General features: G+C 42.3%; 1 protein-coding gene across 2 annotated transcripts in view; it reads right to left on the reverse strand.

Moving 5' to 3' along the window:
- Window positions 1-10,263: 10,263 nt before the first annotated feature.
- Window positions 10,264-18,833, reverse strand: part of LOC147615777 (polygalacturonate 4-alpha-galacturonosyltransferase-like) — a 35,634-nt gene continuing 27,064 nt past the window's right edge. Inside the window, exons 3-7 of one of the 2 annotated variants that reach the window (XM_086778377.1) lie at window positions 12,103-12,368; window positions 11,923-11,981; window positions 11,624-11,817; window positions 11,063-11,545; window positions 10,264-10,930 (exon numbers count right to left, since the gene is read on the reverse strand). In XM_086778377.1, the coding sequence (XP_086634503.1) occupies window positions 10,670-10,930; window positions 11,063-11,545; window positions 11,624-11,817; window positions 11,923-11,981; window positions 12,103-12,368 (1,263 nt within the window). In that variant the 3' untranslated portion in view covers window positions 10,264-10,669. Of the gene's footprint in view, window positions 10,931-11,062; window positions 11,546-11,623; window positions 11,982-12,102; window positions 12,369-18,833 lie in introns of both variants that reach the window. The other variant, XM_086778378.1, reaches the window with a different exon arrangement.

The following is an 18,833-nucleotide window of genomic DNA, read 5'->3' on the forward strand; positions in this document are numbered from 1 at the left end:
ACCCACTTCATAAATGAGGTAATGAAATTCTCACTAAAAGAATTCTTGGTCACACACTGTAAATCTTCACCCTATTACCCCCAAGACAATGGCCAAGCAGAAAGCACTAACAAGACCCTATGCACCATTTTGACCAAGACTGTAGAGCAACAATTGGAAATCGAAGTTGCCATCTACAATCTGGGATTATCACATTGCATATAAAGTGGCCATTAACATGACTCCCTTTAGCTTAACGTATGGAATTGAAGCAGTTATGTGTATAGAATTCTTGGTGCCAAGCTTAAGGATAGATGTATAGGAAAGACTCACCGCCGGCAATGTTCTGAGTGACCGACTCTTTGAGCTTGAGAAACTCGATGAAACACGTCTAAGGGCTGTGTATGGAATGATGGTCAAAAAACTAAGGTGTAACCAATGGGTTGATGATCAGCTCAAGGACAAAGAGATGAATGAGGGGGATATGTTCCTTTCTATATAGCACAAAAAATCACAAGAAAAAACTCAAATACATAGGACTAGGACCCTTCCTAGTGATCAAAATATCCCCATAAGGTGTAGTGTGCATTTAAACTCTTGATGATGTCGAGATGGCTGATTATTTCAATGGGAGCAAATTACGAAGCTGCTATGGACCGCTCACACAGAACACCTTAAAGGCTTCGCCTCAAAAAGGAGGAGAAACAAAAATAGAATGAGATGAAAAAAATGGCACAACAAGAAGCCAAGCAACGACAAGCAAAACTTAGGCCAACAAATCATCATATACATGGTTCAGGTAGTAGACCTTGAGGAAGAGGACTGGTAATGAAACCTGCCCGTTTGTGGTAGGAATGACTACTCTTCCGATACGTTTCACCCAAAATTAGCATTGGTTGATACAAGTGCTAACCATAATTTAATGTCCTATGACACATGGGACTCTCTCGGTAGACCAACCTTACTCCACACCCCGGCCATCGTCACTACCATAGCTTCACATTTCGTTCGGTGCTTAGGTGTTGTTAAAATTTTATCACATTGGAAATAACCCCTTGGAAGGAAAGTTTAATGTCATGCATGCAGGGACAATGTAAGAAGAAATCCTTATGGGAAGAGGATGGATGAGACACAACTGGTGTCATATTGATTGGGACACAAGAATGGTAACACTACAATAACTGGCCTCAGGGCAAGTTATTGTACTAATGTGACAGACAAAGAGGCAAAGCCGCCAATCTTATCTCCACCACAAGGTAACCAATCCTCTTCACACCAACCACAACTCCCCTGCTTATCGACAAAGATAGAACTGTGCCACCTAAAAAGAGGCCTCTCCGTTACAAAGATCTCCAACAAAGCCTCATCAGTGATACAAGATTTGCAACACATCAAACCTCAACGGAGCTTGCTAACCATGCTAACACTGCTAATAGTAGGTATACCACCTTGCCCCTGTTCCACCCGAATCACTAATACTTACTGTTTGGTGCCCAAGAAGGTCCGCGTATAGCACAAGTTTACAATGAGGGTGCTACCATCCTATGGATCCCTCACAGATCCCATCTTTCCTCTCAAACCCTAAAGGTTTTGACACATCGACATACTACCAAAACCTCATGTCATCCTCCTCCAAGGCAACCACAAACCCACAAGGTCCAAGAGAACATTTGGCGAAAGCCACTACTACAACAACATCGTCAACATAACCCCCCCTCACACCGCAACTACTTACAGGTGGGCACCCAAAAATCTCAACGCCCAAAATTTCTATAAAGGTAATCAGTAAATCTGTCTACCACAACTGCCAATGCACAATGTTCGTGTCGCTTATTAGCACCGCTACGCCGTTGAGTGGCATTGTGCTACTATAAGCGTCGGTATAAACGCCGCTAGGAAAAAAAAATAGAATGTTAAAATTGGGTGGAAATAAAAAATTAAATAAATTAAAACCCAAAAATCTTGACAAACATCCAAATATTTTTTATCTTACCTATAGGCTTCAGTGACATCGATCTCTGCATCTTACAAGTAAAATTTCTACTCACTATACTCTGCATTTCTTTCATACACTTTGTAGGTATCCATTTTCATCGACCTTATTAGTAGCCACCTTGGTTGCATTAAAGAGCACTTAGCACTTTGCAAGTTGCGTGATTACTTACTTGCTTGGGTATTATCAGAAATGGTAGTATGTATTTTGGACGTTATCCACAGAGGATAAGCTTGACGGGACCAACTACCGGTTATGGTCCTATATGATGTGGCATGTATTGGTAGCCAAAGGGTTGTGGAATGTTCTGGGGTCAGCACTAAGAAACGTCCTAGTTATTTTGATGAACATAATGCAGAAGGGACATCTGTAGACATAGACTCAGTTTCACATGAATAACATAGCATACCTCCATGTAAGAACAAATAAAGTGGGATGGAAGAGATGTGCAAGCACATGTGTTACTTGCTTTGTCAGTTAAGAAGAGTATCATTCCTCACATTTGGTCATGTAGGAATGCTAAACATGCTTGGGATGCACTTGCACCGTTGTACCAGGTACATAATGAAGCATGTGTTGCCTATATATGCAAGCAATAAGAATTAGAGCATATGGATGAGGGAGATTCCATGGATAATTTCCTTACAAAAATCAAGGATTTTAAGAAGCAGTTGGCCATTGTAGATAAAATATATCCTAACAGTTCATTGGTGCCTAATACGTTGCCAGACTCGTATCAAGGTTTTACTTCGACTATTAGACTCATGATGAAAGGCTCAGGTATGGCTATAGTAGCTGATGTATCAACATCCAATGTAGAAACCAAAGAATATGTAAACTATGCACATGATGATTGGGCTTTCATTGTGCAATGCAGTTAATGACATCCTTTGCCTAAGGATGTATGCATGGCTGTTACAAATGTACATGTCTGGTATCTTGATAGTGGTGCTAGTAAGCACATAACTTCTCATTGCAGTTTGTTCTCATTACTTGAATCTGCTCCACAGGAAAACAATGTAACATGTGCAAAAAACTCTTCATATCTTGTAAAAGGAGTTGATAAAATTGTTTTCATTGCTGCAAATGGTGGAACAATTACGCTTTCAGTAGAGATCAAGAAGAACTTATTGTCTATCTTTGCCATTACTAAGGTTGGCTTAGAGGTTCAGTTTGAGGATGACAGATGTATTGTTCATGATCGTAGTGTGAATGCAAGAGAATTGTTGCTTTTGGTACTTTGTCTCATGGCCTTTACAAACTAGATGCATATGAAAGACAAAGGCATGATAAATGTACAGTTTCTGCCATAAAGGTAATGGGTGATACTAATTTGAACTTTGGCAGTTTGTTGCACTTGCATAAACATGAGATGATGTCTAAGCTGCTACATCTTGACGTCCCTATAAACAATGTTTGTTGTGAGGGTTGTATTCTTAGAAAAATATAGCGGTGGGCATCATTTCCCAAAGATAGTTTAGTTAGAGTTGTAGCTTATACATAGTGATGTATGTGGTCTTATGAGGACACCATCTATTGGGGGCTACCTCTATTTTGTGACATTCATTGATGATGTATGTGGTCCTATGAGGACACCATCTATTGGGGGCTACCTCTATTTTGTGACATTCATTGATGATTATTCCAGACATAGTTGGGTATATCTATTGAAACAGAAATAAGATGTTTTTATGTGCTTTAGGCACTTTGCCACTATGGTTCAAAATGCTTATATATGTAAGATTGGTACCATGCATACTGATCAAGGGGAGGAGTATATGTCTAAGGAGTTTCATGCAAACATGGTTGATCTTAGGATAAAACACCATTGTACTGTGCCTTATACACCTCAGCAAAATGGTGTAGCTAAATGTAAAAATAGGTCTCTCATGATGGAGATAGCACGTTGTATGGTCAAAAGTCAGGAGTTGCCTCAAGGTTTTTGGCTAGAAGCAGTCATGTGTGTAACATGTGTTTTGAACAGGTGTCCTACAAAGGCTTTGCATACAATTACACCTTTTGAAGCTTGGAATGGGAGAAAGCTCTCTATGGCTCACTTACACATTTTTGATTGTCTTGCTTATGCACTTGTGCGCTTGAGCAAATTCACAGTAAGCTTGATGATAAGGTTGTTAAATGTATTTTTGTGGAGTACAGCTCGAAAAGTAAGGGTTATTGTCTCTATCATACTGCTACCAAGCGGATTCTTGTGAGTAGAGATGTATTTGTGGAAGATGCAATTCAGCCCTTGCTTTCATGTAAAAAACCAGCAAAATGTATGTTTGCAGGACATATTTGACACTCTCCTTCCATTATTCAATGCAGTACACATTGATGTAGAGCATTTGGGTAATCAAAGAAATGTTGAAAGTTAGCCCACACATGTTACATTATCAACATATTTTTCAGCCCACAAATCAGTCTATTGATGAGGAAAATGTGGATGATGCAGTTGATGAGGAAAGAAGGGAAATTGAGGAGTCTAAAAGTATGCTAAATTGGCTGGTGCAAACACTACGTGACAGCAAATTGGCCACTCCTTTGCCTAGAAGAACACGTGCAGGCCCTCATTATGCATCTCTTATTGGATGCACATTATGCTCTTATTTCTAGTTTTTATGTGATGAAGAGAAACATGTCTCCTTTGGTGAAGCAAAGGAATCTGAAAATTGGATGAGTGCTTTGAAATCTAAGTATGATTCGATACTAAAAATGATACATAGGATCCGGCAGACTTGCCTCTTTGCAAGAAGGCCATTGGTATAAAATGGGTTTACAAGCTCAAACGCAGAGCGGATGGTAGTGTTGAGCGATACAAAGCTAGGCTTGTTGTAAAGGGTTATGCACAAGAGAAAGGCATTGACTATGGAGAAAACTTTGCACCCACATGTCGTATGACTACCATTGTACATGCGGAGTATCGTTGTATTTGTAGCACATAAAGGTTGGAATGTAGTTTAGTTGGATATCAAAACTGCTTTCTTGAATGGAGATTTGCATGAGATCTATGTATCTCACCCTCATGGTTTTGGACCACAAAAGATTGCAAAGTGCCCAAAGTGGAGTGCTCTAAAGCCTCTAGCTTTGTTAATATTACATATCCCTTATATGGTAAGTGTGGATCCGATAATTTACATATAGAGTTCATTGAGGGTCACTACTAAATCCAGACAAAGTTATGATCCACACAAGATCCATAGCTTAATGTATGAAGTAGTAGACTTGTCACAATTCCCTTAAATATGCTCACATGCTCACAAGAAAGCGAGAGGAGGAGCAAATAAAGGCCATCCCAAGATGCAACTTCTTAATGGGTGGAGGAGTATGCGGCTACAGTTAAACTTAATCTAATCCCACAACCGTTGTAAATCAAAGGAAATTAAGGACTAAAATCTTGAGGCTGCAAAACAAGGGAAAAAATAGTGTAAAACTCTTGAGGCTGCACATATCAACAAAAATTTTAAGGTTGCACTTATCAACAAGGGAAATGCCTAGTGCAAACTATTGGCATGACCCTACTGAGAAGGGTAATAAGAAATATCATTTTGAGCATATAGGCAAGGGTGACAATCTGGTCACCATCCAAAACGGAGTGGTTAAAGAAACATCTTGATTATTCACAGATGATCCTGTGGAACCCAAGTGGAGTGGATAAAGAAACATCTTGATTATTTACAGATGATCCTATGTTACCCAAGCCTAAATCTAGGTATAAAGAAAACGCCCCAAAAGGCTCATAGGACTACCCCAACCCCCTATTCGAAAAATCTCACCTTGAGAAGGCACAAGGTTGGTCAAAGAGTTCCAAGCTAAACTACCATGTGCTTGAGCAAGTGGTGGGATATAAACCCTTGCACACATCTATGCCGACATTGAAGCTCATCTTATAAGCAGATTGGAAGAAGAAGTTTTCTTTGAAGGTCTTTGGAGGTTCTTGCATGCTTAAAGAGGATGGTGATGGCTCATACCATTGGCCCCCATCTAAAGATGTACCTGGATAGTTGGCGATGACGAGGCTTAGTTCAAGTGCTAGTTACTACGAGGGCCTATGTATACAAGATGTGCTTGTTGTGAAGTGCAAATCCATGTGAGTAATGCAAGTATCAAGCACGGGTTATGAGGGTTGAAGGTGTGCATATGATAACTCCAACTCTTTGCTTTCTTTGACACTTATTTTTGCTTTTATCTCTATTTTGGGAAATCAAGGTCATGAAGCTTTTGTGGCACCCCTCTTTGAGTTGATAATTATGCAGTTGGAGTTATCTCTACTTTCTTTGACTCTTATTTTTGCTTTTATCTCTATTTTGGGAAATCAAGTTCATGAAGCTTTTGTGGCGCCCCTCTTTGAGTTGATAATTATGGAGTTGGAGTAGTGACACCAACAAATCTCCTATTTGTGTCACTACGTAATTTTTCCCACCCAAGCATCTTGCAGATTCTTTGCTCAAATATGCTCATAACTATGTAATAGGGGATTCCCAAGCTAATTGTAATGCTGTCATCTAAATCTATTATACACTAGCATATATAGACACACAGTATAGGCTTTTAGACAATAATAGGCATCTAAAACTAGGGTGCCTAGGTAAAACGGATTTGCATAAAGCTCATGAGAACATGCCATTCCCTTGAGAGAAGATAGACCTCTTGCTTCCTTGAGAAAAGATAGAGAACTTGCTTCCTTTATGCAAAATAGATTTGCATAAAGCTCAATAATTCTAATGAGCACATGTGATGCCATTCCCTTGAGAGAAGATAGAGAGCTCTTGCTTCCTTGCTGCCTGTGCACGTTCTCCTTGCTTGCTTGTGTAGAGAGGGGTGAGTGAGAGTGTGAGCTAGGTGCCTCCTTCTCTCCACCATAGCCATCTCTTGGTTGTGAGGGGTTTGCCCTAATGTACTACTAGAATATTGGGTGTGGCACCATTAGAGCTCCATCTTGTTGCTTGTTGCTATATTAGTTGGAGGAGCTTCTTGATTGTTTCTTCTCTGGGTTGCAATAACTACTTTGTTCTTCTTTTTAGTTTCATAGGCTATTTGTGTAGGATTTGCAATCTTGAGTGTGTACTGGGATTGTAGAATAAAGAGGTTAACATTGGTGCCATTACCGGGGAGCATGATTCCTTCCTAAGATCTCAGGTATGAGACCTTTATTTAGCATACTAGCCTTTTTCCACCATTTTTTCTCATTCTCTACAACATTGTGCAAAGTGGGATTTGGACAAGGTGCATGAGGAAGAGATTTTGGGTGAAGGATTGAAGGGTTTTTTTATCATTTATTATTTTGATTTTTTTGTGTGTGGGTTATCTTCCCATTGTAGATTTGGTGGGGATAACTAGATCTGGCAATAGGAGTTAGAATATATTAAGGCATGTTTAGTGATTTTCTTTGTACATAGTAGCATGGATTTGTGTGTTTTTATTTTTGAGTGTTTTAATGTTAAAGTGTAAAAGAGTGTTTTTTAGTTGATTAATAACATTGCTAATTGCATTAATTAGTCAATTAATTATAATATTTTTATAATTATTTAGATATTAAATAGCTTCCTCTATTCTTCACGTAGACCTATAAAAGAAGCTAACTTAAGTAAATTAATTACATTAATATACTTAATTACCTTAATTAGAGTGTAGATCTGCTATAGTTATCATCATAATTGCTTCTTGATGGACATCACACCCATTTTTGAGCATTTTGGTTGTAAAATAATTGCAAATTTTTAAAATACCCATAAAAAATTACACTAAACTACAAAAAAACTTGCTATATTTCACCAAACCCATCAATTTTGAAGGGCAAGGGTGCTTGTAAAAAATCAAGCCTAGTTATCATCATAGCTAGGAGTAGGTAGAAGCAATAAATTATCAAAATTAATTTTTTTGAGAAAATTTATATTTTTTCTACTATTTTGTAAAAAAATAGCTATTTTTGCTTATATGTCACAAACCGAAACTCCATATTTAAAATCCAAAAATGTGATCGAGGCATCAAGATTGGCTACACAACAATGATTTCTTGACACAGAATTTTTGTATTTTTACAAATTGTTGGAGTAGTTCTTGACCTCACAAAAATCCTTGGTGCTCTAATTGATTTTTCTACAATGTTGCCTTGATTTTTGGGTGGTAGGTGAGTGAATTGGAGTGGGCGAGTGAAATTTAAAGTTTCTAAAGAGGTTTTCCATGCTTGGATTAATGGTCCTAATTACACTCCTAGTCCATAATTAAAAGCTTCAATTCTATTATAACCATGTATAGCAATTCTATTCTAATTTTAAGTCTCTTGGCCTTGAAATTCTTGGTGTTAGTCTCAAATCCCAAATTCTTGTGTGTGAGAGACAATCTACCTATGGCAATGGAGTATCAAAGGGTGCTCTTTGGGAAACTAAGGCCTACTATAGTACTTATCCTTTATCAACAAATGTGCCTTGGGCTTTGGTTAGTACTGGTATAAGCATCTAAACTTTAAAACTCATCACCAATCCAAGCATTTGCATCATTTAGCAACATACTCTTTGGGGTCCCTATTACAAGTCCTTCAATGAGTTGTGCACCCATGTAGTCAAGTTTATTATCATTTGCATACACTGTTGGAGCAGACATATGGAGCCCAAACAGACAACAAATTTTCCAAGTAATATTCAATATCTGCAAACTGTCCATTTGAGCTTTGCATCTATCATATCATATCAAATTTTTGCTTGAAGAGTCCAAGCTCAGAAAAAGGGGTTAAACCAGGCCAAGTGAGGATTAATTTTCATGCTTGGGATTATCTCTGTCCTAGCTCTGCGATATACATACTTGGATATAGTGTTTTGAGGAATACTCCTGCTAGGTTTGAGGTGACTGCTTTGGTTCCAAACTGTCCGGTGGTGGCCATGGATTTGCCAGTTTTCCATGGTAAGGCTTCATAGATTGGAATTCCTCTGCATATGAATTAGCTCTCTCCAAACAGACTCTCAACAATCAGACCCACGGATCAAAAAGTTATTGTTGGGCTCAAAAAACGAGTGTTTTGGTGTTGAAATTTTGGAATCCAGGCCTAAGCGCGTCAGTTTCCTGCTTATATCTCCTACTCAAAGCACTAGATTGAGATAAGGTATCCCCTACCCAAGCTCTAAATCAGACCTCTGGAGTGATTCTGCAGAGCCCTGAGAAGGCTAGTTTTCCATGCCTAGCTGTATCTCATTTTGCTTGCTTCCTCAATTTGGAGATGCACGAGCATGAAACCTAAACTCCACCCTCCTCTCCTCAATCGTTGTCTCCTGATGCGGGGCGATCTGGGGTCTACTGCTCTAATCTCTGAAGAGAGGCTAGGCTCCTGCTATCACTGGGAGGGCGATGGGAATCATTAACTTCCTCGTGGAGCGTCTCAAAGATAAATCCTGAACCTCCTGGAGGGTGGGTGGGACCGCCTTGCCGTCAAGACCGGGAGTTCAAATGCTCAAATGGGACCGCCTTGTCTTCAAGTAAATGCTCAAAACCGTTACAACTAGTTGGCATCATTGCCTTGGGAGTCCTGCCAATTCGGCCCTCTTCCTGCCACCGTCCAAGCAAGAGGGGGAAACAGTTTCACCAAGCCGGCCTGTATCCTGGGCTTGTCATCGCTGGGAAGGCTGTGCAGGATTGAGGGGTGTCCTCAACGGGCTTGACATCGAGGGCAAGCTTTGGCCAGGTTTCCCATCTGTCTACAAATAAAGCACTGCCTAGGGAGACCTGAATACTCCACCCACTGTAGAATTGGACGTTGGGCAGCACAATTACTTGAGGGAGAACAGAGAAAATGGATACTCTGATGGAGGGAATCCCAGCTACCTCGGCCAACATAGAAATGGTAGTTTGGGGGGATTCCAAGACCTGTGCAGTCGATCGGAAAGGGCGCACGGGGGCACATAGGGTACACAGGAGGATTAAGGGGAGAGGCAACAAGCTAGCCGAGGGGGGAGCTCCAGTTGGTGCCACGAGCCTTTTTTATCTTTCCTAGAATGTGACCCAATGCTTCACCTTGACCAGTGTAAAAAGGAGCTTCTGAACGATGCATTCAGTTTCATCTCACATGAATTTGCCATATCAAGCGTTTGTGAATGCCAACTCCATCCGCATTTCGAACAAGATTTGGATAGCTGAAGTCCAACAAATTGTGCACATTCTAAGGTGCTAATAAGGCTTGCTATAGAACCATCAACAAGGGCCACCCAGGCTGCCTGCATGAAATGAATGCCTGACCACCACGGCAGAAGCGGGATGCTTCTGTAACCAGACCTACAGGGCGTAAAAAAACCAAGGAACAAAAATCGAAAGCATAATGTGCCTTATAGAAATCACATTCAAATCAAACTACATGTAGAGTCCCCATACAAGTGTCATCCATTAAACAAAAGTGGGGTGTGCAGCTCTTGATTGCAAACATCCAGCAGGGATGTAAGCTTGAAGGTAAGAGACCTAATGGTAGACTTTAAAACAAATGGCTAACCTTTATAATGCAGTTTGGTTTAGTGATTATCCTTAGAGCTTTGAAGGTTTATATGAACATCATTAACAGGTGTGCAAAGGATGGCTGATACAGAATAATAGAGTAACAATGCTGAGCAGGAATCCATAAGCTAATACCATTCGTGCATTGGAACAGTAGGCACAATTTTTGCTGACAATATTCTGGTGGTTGAGTGATTAAGTGAAGCTTTCTTGCATTTGTCCATCTCACTTGTTGATGTTGCATTCTTGTAAAAATGGATTATCGTAGTTCACAAACCTAGTCCAGAAAGATCGGTATCTGCTCAAACCAATCCCTAACCATGGTTTTGCATAACCTCTGTAATGTATTGCTGCAGCATTTTGGAGATCATTTTTAACCTCAGGGGTGTCATCCAGATCAACTACATAGATCAAATCATCCAGCACGTGGATATTGTTGTAAAGACTGATCAACTCAACTGACACATTCCCCGCAGTAGTACGGTTCTGCAACCAACCAGAGCAGAGAAAGGCCATACAATATGTTACTCTCTCGCTCATACCTTCCAAAAAAACACTAATGTCAAAACCAATAAACAAAACTAAAGATGCTACACACGGGTCTTTGCATCTCCTTACTAAGATTGACCACTTGTACATCTCGGTGAGGCTTTGCCTTCTCCATTCCTTCAAGTCAAATAAATTTATGCAGGACCACCAAAGCATATCATCATGGTTGCTTGATTTCACAGCACCAATCAACTTCTTGTTGAGGTTCTCCTTCCAAAGACCAGTCAAATCCTTCCGTACAACAACATCATCATCTAACATGACAAGTTTATCCAGTTTGGGGAAAATCTCTGGCAAGTAGTAATACAGTCCAAATTCACTCATGCTTTCCAACAAGTTTTTCTCTGGTTTGAAGGACGGTTTTGATAAATCAGGCTTCAGGTACTTCCCAGCTTGCTCATGTACACTCCGAGATATATGTAGAGAACTCAAATCATCTAAACTCTTCACTTCTACCACAGCCTTATCAGGTGTGTTGGTCCAAAACCACATTTGCATGGCTGCATAATTGAGACCATCAGTGAGTATGTGGAAGACATGCTTGTGAGGTTCCTGGAGCACAGCAACCAAGAGGTTAGAATGCAAACCCATAAGAGCTTCTCAGACTAAGGTGTCAATTATCATCTTCACCTTTGCATAGAAGATTGTGGAATTCACGATAGCAGTGGCAGCAAGAATATTCTCTGTATAAATTGCATAGTGGTACAGTTGACTATTTTCTAGCTTGATTTCATCTGCAGAGACTGAGCTTTTTCCCATCTGGTTAAAATACTGGATTGTCAATTGCAGTGCTAGGCAATGGAGGCCTCTTGGCATTGTTCTTGCTGCAAGTTTGCCCAGAAACATACCCTCTTCTTTCAGTGCAAGCACCTCTTCCTCATTCGCCAACACTGACGACTTTAACCTCTTCACCATAGCCTCACACTTACCGTGTTGCTCCATAGCCCTGGCCAAAACTCGCTCCAAATTTTTCATCTTGTCTAAAGCACTGTAAGCATTGGAAATCATAACTAAGAATCCCTTAATAACACACTCTACCGTACTTGAGCATTTTAAAAAAAACCTGAAAGCATCATTTCAATCACATCATATTGCCAACATGCCTTCACCTCTTCGGAAGATCTGCATCAACAACTGACTTCCCAAGTGCCTGCTCATTTTCCTTAATTTGTAACTTCAACTCTCTGAGTAGCCTGGGGCGCTTCTTGATCCTCGCAAGACTTGCAAACTTCTTGGCTGACTCTATCTGTTCCCACATACTACGTACAAGAGAATCTTTGATAGTCCCCTGGTTCAAGATATATTGAGGTTCTTGAATCACTTCATTTTCAGCCAGTTCTACTGACTGTAGTTCCTTTGCATCAAGGCTAAGTTGCTGCAAGTAAAACGTGCACTTTATAAAAATACCCAAAAACCATTCCCTGAAAAGATAGTATGTATAAAAGACCTGGAACCACTAGTCGATTCAAAAGGATTTGAAATTCACATCCATCAAGGACATTTTAATTGAATAAAACAATCTATTGAATCTAATCATACGAGATCAGTTCTTTTATTTGTAAAATAGGAAGTAGATTTCAAAAAGGCTTTTCATACAAGCCATGTCACAAGAACTGTCCCACGAGAAGGTGATTGTAAACAACGTCCACGAGATCTCCAAACTACTCAAAACGTTTACTATGAATCGCATGTGTGCTAGTGACCTGACTAGCTACCTTGAGCTCAAAGATCTGGTAATCCTTCTACACACTATCCTGCAGACATACTCCGAAACTCCTCTTTGTGACTGAAAGCAGAAGGAAAAAGAATCCTCATACTCGTAATGGACTGAGGACTCTGCTTCTGTATCTGAAAAACATGACTCATCTCCCCCCACCCTCCCCCCCAAAAAAAATCCTCAACCTTGGCTACAATTCTTGAGCTTCTCGAAATCCAAAACCTGTCTCATCAACACTGGGAACTGTTGTGAAGCTTCATGTCCTCCCTCCTTTATGCATTCCCACATATCAAATGTCAGTTGTTGATGGAGTGCACCAGCCACTGCTCTCACATTAGATTAGATATCCCATTGAAGATTATCTGCAAACCTTTCAAAGTGAACCTTGCTACTGCAAATTTCAAGCAGGATAACTGGTTTAGATATCCCATTGAAGATGATCCAGTCGGCCCTGAAGGTTTATGGAGCAGATTGGCAGCATGTATACACATATGGGATTTGTCCTCTGGCCGACTGCTGGTCGTCCATCTTCTTGGGCATATTTCGGGCCATAAAAGGCTAGGCCATGATTCATTCTGGGGATCTCACTCCCACTTGGGGGTCAGGTCATGGATAGGACCCTTGAGGTCTAGAGTAGGTCTATAGTCTCCTTTTGGAAGGCCACAGACTTTTGTATGAGACTACATCTTTTTGTACTGTATAATACACTAAAAACACAGCTCTCTCTCTCTCTCTCTCTCTCTCTTTGTTGGTGACTTGCGTCAAGGTTCCTATCATAGTCACCAGAAACGTTTCGGGGTTTTTGACCTTTCGGGGTTTTTGGGGTTTCGGAGCAAAACGTTTCGGCCTTCGGCTAAGAAACGCCAAGGTTTCAGTTTTTTTTCTATATAATTTTGCATTGCTAAAGTTCCAAACAATAGGAACTTTTAACATTTTGAGAAACTTTTTTTTTTTTGGAGAAACCAAAAAAATTACAAGTTTCTGAAACATTTCGAAACGTTTCGGGGTTTCGGAGTTTCTCACTCCAAAAACGCGTTTTCATGTGACTATGGTTCCTATTCAGTTGCGTAGGGCTGACAAAAGACTCCCAGAGCTTCCGCATGCTACAAGTGAACATGGATGCTTGCGGAAGCATGTTTATGAATTGATTGATTGCGATTAGCACCTAATCAAAGACTTAAACCCATTCACAAAAAATTGCTTTTTTGTCATGTTCAATACACAGTAGAGGGAGATGACCTAATCTACCATGCAACACTAAGATGAAGTATGTACAATGCTAAATAGAGATACTCAATGGTAGCACTGCTCCTTAGTTCTCAACGACTCCATGATGACTGATTGATCAATAAATGAATATGGCTAAGGTCTAGAATCCTATTTATAGTGTAATGTTGGTGATGTTGGTGAGTTGGCTACCAACTCTACTAACCCTAATAATAATGTCCAACTGAGTGTGTTCACGCAATAACCCAATAACTCTGTCCACACTTGGCTGCTCATTGGGTGCCTAGACAAAATTACAATGATCTAGCACAATAGCCCTTACAAACAAATGAATCTAGCATGGGTAGAAGCATGTCCACATCACACTCAAGAGAGTATGCACATGACATCCCCTCCTCATTAACTTCGGGCATGAGTGCAAATGATGTTCCAATGCTCCAACCCGGTACGGATCTTCTAGCGAACTCGCTCTCTACTCCACACACCGGTCTGAACTCCAATAGCATGGCTACTGGACCTGCTCTCTCCAATGATGTCTCTGCCACTACCTCCTCGGGAACTGCGGGCACTAGAACTAGCCCCTCAGCCTCTAGATGCTCAGCTACCATGGTAGAGACCATGGCTAAATCGCTCATCTCATCCTGCTCTTCAATGGATTTGGAGAGGTAAGCCTGAAACTCACTTAATGACTCCTCCCTGTCCTTGGAAACTAGAATGGACTCTGGGATAGGTTCTGGTTTTCATATATACATCTTGGGTAACACCGCCTCCTCGGGAACACCTCTTTTGTGATCGCATTTTTCAAGAGCTCCTCCTATCTTGGAAGCTCTCCCTTTCTTGGGCCAATGCTCTTAGTCTTGGGCTACTTCACAACCCTAGATGATTCCACCTTGGCCTTTGCCGATGCTACCATAATCTTTCTCCATTATGCGATCAGTTTGTTGATGAGAGGCTCGGCAAATTCTCGAAGCTATGCTTAACATGCTTCTTACTCGTATATGTTTGATTAGGGCTATACTCTCTTCCAACTAATGAATCTCCTCTCGGAGTTGTTCAATCTCTTCTTGCCTGCGTTGAGACCCCTCCTTGCAAACCTCCTCCTCTCGTCCATGCCTTTCCTTCATGTCTTCAAAGCTCTCCACCATCGGGGTTAACATCAGCCGAAACTCCATATTATACACGTGTACGTGCCGCAGATGTAAGTGAAGAAAAACATACACACCTTTTGGTCAAGGACTAGGTGAAGGTTTCATCCTTGCGCGATGGAGGAAGGGTGGATGTAGCCAATTGGCTCGGGTAGGGAAGCCACATATACCAAGATCAAATAGGTAAACGCTCCCCTATCTACCCCTTCCATCCACCAATTGGCCAGCCTGTAGCACCCCCTTGGAGGCACCCTTCTGATGCGTTTTCCTGCTGTGGATGGCCGCCTACCATGTGATGTCCTACAACCTGAATAGGTCAGCATTTCTATTGAATCTCTCCGCCCTTATGATCTCCCAATTTTGGCCTTTGAATGCCCACCACTGGACCCCCCTCATGCACCTTCTTCCTCTCTCATTCTTTGTATCCGGGATTTCGTGTATATAGCACAGTTATACACTTCTCTCTCTCTCTCTCTCTCTTCTCTACGTTTTTCTGCTGTGCACTTGCTCTAGTGTTTTCAGATCTTGTCTTCATCTCCGCTGCATATTCTGACATGGTATCAGAGCTCTAGGCTCTTGGAAGATCTTGGGAGCTGTGTGAGCAAGAGGGGGGCTGTTTGTGTTGCTGATTGGAGGACTGTTTTGGGCCGTACGAGAAGAGGAGAAGCAAGCGGAAGGCGGGCTGATTTGCTAGACAGCCACTTGCAAGCTTAGTTCTTCATTTTTTCCCACGCACCCTCCCTTTTCAGTTACACCCCCGCAATGGCAGATTTACTTGAGATGGCTGAGAAGCACGTGAAGATCCCGACACTCCCCACGTTCCCAGTGGACCGTCAGTTGGACGAGAACAACTACGACATATGGAAGGTAATGATGGAATCTGTTTTGGAGTCTTATGACCTTGCTGATTTCATTGTTGTTGGGGTTCCACAGCCGGAGTTAGAGGAAGGGGAGTTACCCTCTATTCGGAAGGAAAACGTGAGGCACAGGCACAGTTATGGGATCGTGCCAATGCCAGAGTTTGTTCTTTCATTTTCCTCAATTGCACACCAGAGGTAATCAATCATATAAAGCATATGATGTTGGCCAGAGGTATTTGGCAGCATTTGGCTTCTCTCTACAACAGGGTATCGCCCATGAAGAGGATCTCCTTGGAAGTTCAGATGCGGGTGATGAATCCTGCAAAGTCGTCGATGATGCGGGAGCACATTAACAAGCTGCAGGCTCTTAGCAAGAAGTTCTCCAGGCTAGCAAAGAGAGATCATCGGAGGATATGGCCATAACATTGCTATCACATTTGCCCTCTCAGTACTCAGCCTTTTACTCTTCGTTGATTACCAGTGGTGGCAGGGTCAGTACCATCACATGGGAGGAGCTTGTACCCATGGTCTTGGACCAAGAGGAAAGATTCACGAACCCTCCACAAGGCGGAGGTTCTGAGGCCTTAACTAGCCAACGGTCGAAAGGCCAGAATAACAACCACAAGAGCAAAAGGAAGGCTTCATCGGAGAAGTCTTCTGAGAAGAAGCCCGACTCAGACCGAGAGAAACTGAAGCCAGAGAGGACATGTAATGATTGTGGCGAGAAAGACCACTATTGGAGGCAATGTCCTAAGCGGAGCACCAAGAAGGGTGCAGAATCCTCAGCAGCAACTGTGAAGACTCTAGCTTTTGTGCACATGGAGGTTATGGACACCGGTGTTTCTTCTTCTTCAGGAGGAGGTTGGAGGACTCTCCGCTATGGATACTCGGGAGTGGATTCTAGACAGTGGTGCTTCCAGGCACATGACTCCTTCCCGCACGGCTTTACAGGACCTTTGTAGGTATTCTGGTCACATCCTTACTGGGGATACATCCACTATCCCAATTCATAGTGAGGACACGTTGGAGATAGTTCCCGATGGCAAAGGGGAAAAGCATTCCTCCCAAGTGTTGTATGTTCTATCACTTGGTTTTCATTTGTTGTCAATGCATCAGGTTTGCAAGGCTGGCATACGGGTGGAGTTTGATGAGCATTTTGTTGCTCTCCGGGACAAAGCAACAGGCCAAGTAGTTTGGGAAGGCAAAGTGGAGAATGGACTTTACAAACTTTTAGCACTCTCTCTCCCAGGTTCTCAGTTTTGTGAAGAGTGGCAATCTCGTAATGGCCGCTTAAGTGTGGATACGCTACAGGTGTAGGCTTTCCCGGACTAGATGGTGGATGGCGTGCCAGATGATGGCAGCAGTTGGTAGGAACTTTCGAGTACAGATGTTTGTAGTTCTTGTGTTCGTCAGTCAGAGGAAACTTTACAGGTAACCTATGCTCTGATATCTCGTAGCATTTGGGACAAAGAAACTCCTGTAGTTGAGGAAGCTCTTTCCACGGGGACCTGTTGGAAGGCCAGGCAGGTGGCAGTTGATTACTTGCAGGAGGAGGTGGATGTTGCACATTCTCCAAGCTTTGTGGTTCCGGAGTCAGAGGGGGTGGTTTACAGGTTTTTGAAGGCCTTGAGTGGTCTTCAGCAGGTTTCCAAGACTTGGCATCCTACCGTAACAGTAGTTGATCCTTGTGAGCAGCATGATGCCTCCTTGACTCGGAAGCGGAATGGTTCATTGTCGTGGTTGATGCATACCATATTTATTGATGAGGCTGTTGAGCTCCTGTTTGTAGAGGACTCTTTGGGAGGCAGGATTGCATATCTTGTGGTTTCTGCAACATGCGAAGGATCTTGGACTCTTTTACACAGGAGAGGGATTGATGAATGGAGTCAGACTCCAAGGATGGAGTGACTCAGATTGGGGAGGAGAGCCAGACACGAGGACCTTGACATCAGGCTACAGTTTTTCCCTTGGCTCAGGAGCAGTTTCATGGAGCAGTAAGAGGCAGCCAACTATTGCCTTGTCATCGCCAGAGGCACCGGGCTGCTTGTAGTGCTACTTGCGAGGTGGTGAGGCTGCACAGGTTACTTGGTAGGATTGGGTTTCCACTGGTGGAACCCGCAGTCATCAAGAGGCATTTTGTTCGTGAAAACATTATTGCGATGACATCTTGCTAGAGTTCTGTTCAACGGAGGACAGTGCGGCGGACCTCTTCACGAAGTCTCTACCTCAGGCTATGCTCCGGCGGCACTCCAGCTCACTGGGGTTGGTTCCACATCCAGGAGCTGAGAGGGGGTGTTAGCAGTCATCTCCTGTCTGTATATTTACACCAGGGCCTTTGTTGTGGGTGTGCCCGCCCGATTTAGGTGTTTTCTGATTTTTCCCCACTCTCCATATTTTTCCCTATTTTGTCTAGTGTGGGAGGCCGTCCTGTGCCTGTCGGCTGCTCCTGATGATGGCCGACTAGACTTTGCTGCTCCCGACTTTCCTCTGCGCTGCTGGCCGACTAAGAGTTGCTGGCCGACTAGAGGAGGGAGAAGGTCATGGGCTTTTGCTGGCTGTCGGCTGTTTATATGCTGGCCGACCAGCAGCATGGGGTCATATATAATGGCCCCTTGCCCCCCACACATCTCATTCTTTGTGCTGGGATTTCTTGTGTATATAGCAGAGTTACACGCTTCTCTCTCTCTCTCTCTCTCTCTCTCTTTTCTCTGCGTTTTTCTGCTGTGCACTTGCTCTAGTGTTTTCAGATCTTGTCTTCATCTCCGCTGCATATTCTCTCAGTATGTACAATGCTGAATTGAGATACTCATTGGTAGCACTACTCTTGGGTTCTCAATGACTCAATGATGATACACTGATCAATGAATGAATCTGGCTAAGGTGTAGACTCC

The sequence above is a fragment of the Cibotium barometz genome, chromosome 39 (genome assembly GCF_041138505.1).
Source record: "Cibotium barometz isolate CiBa-2024 chromosome 39, ASM4113850v1, whole genome shotgun sequence".
Lineage (NCBI taxonomy): Eukaryota > Viridiplantae > Streptophyta > Polypodiopsida > Cyatheales > Cibotiaceae > Cibotium > Cibotium barometz.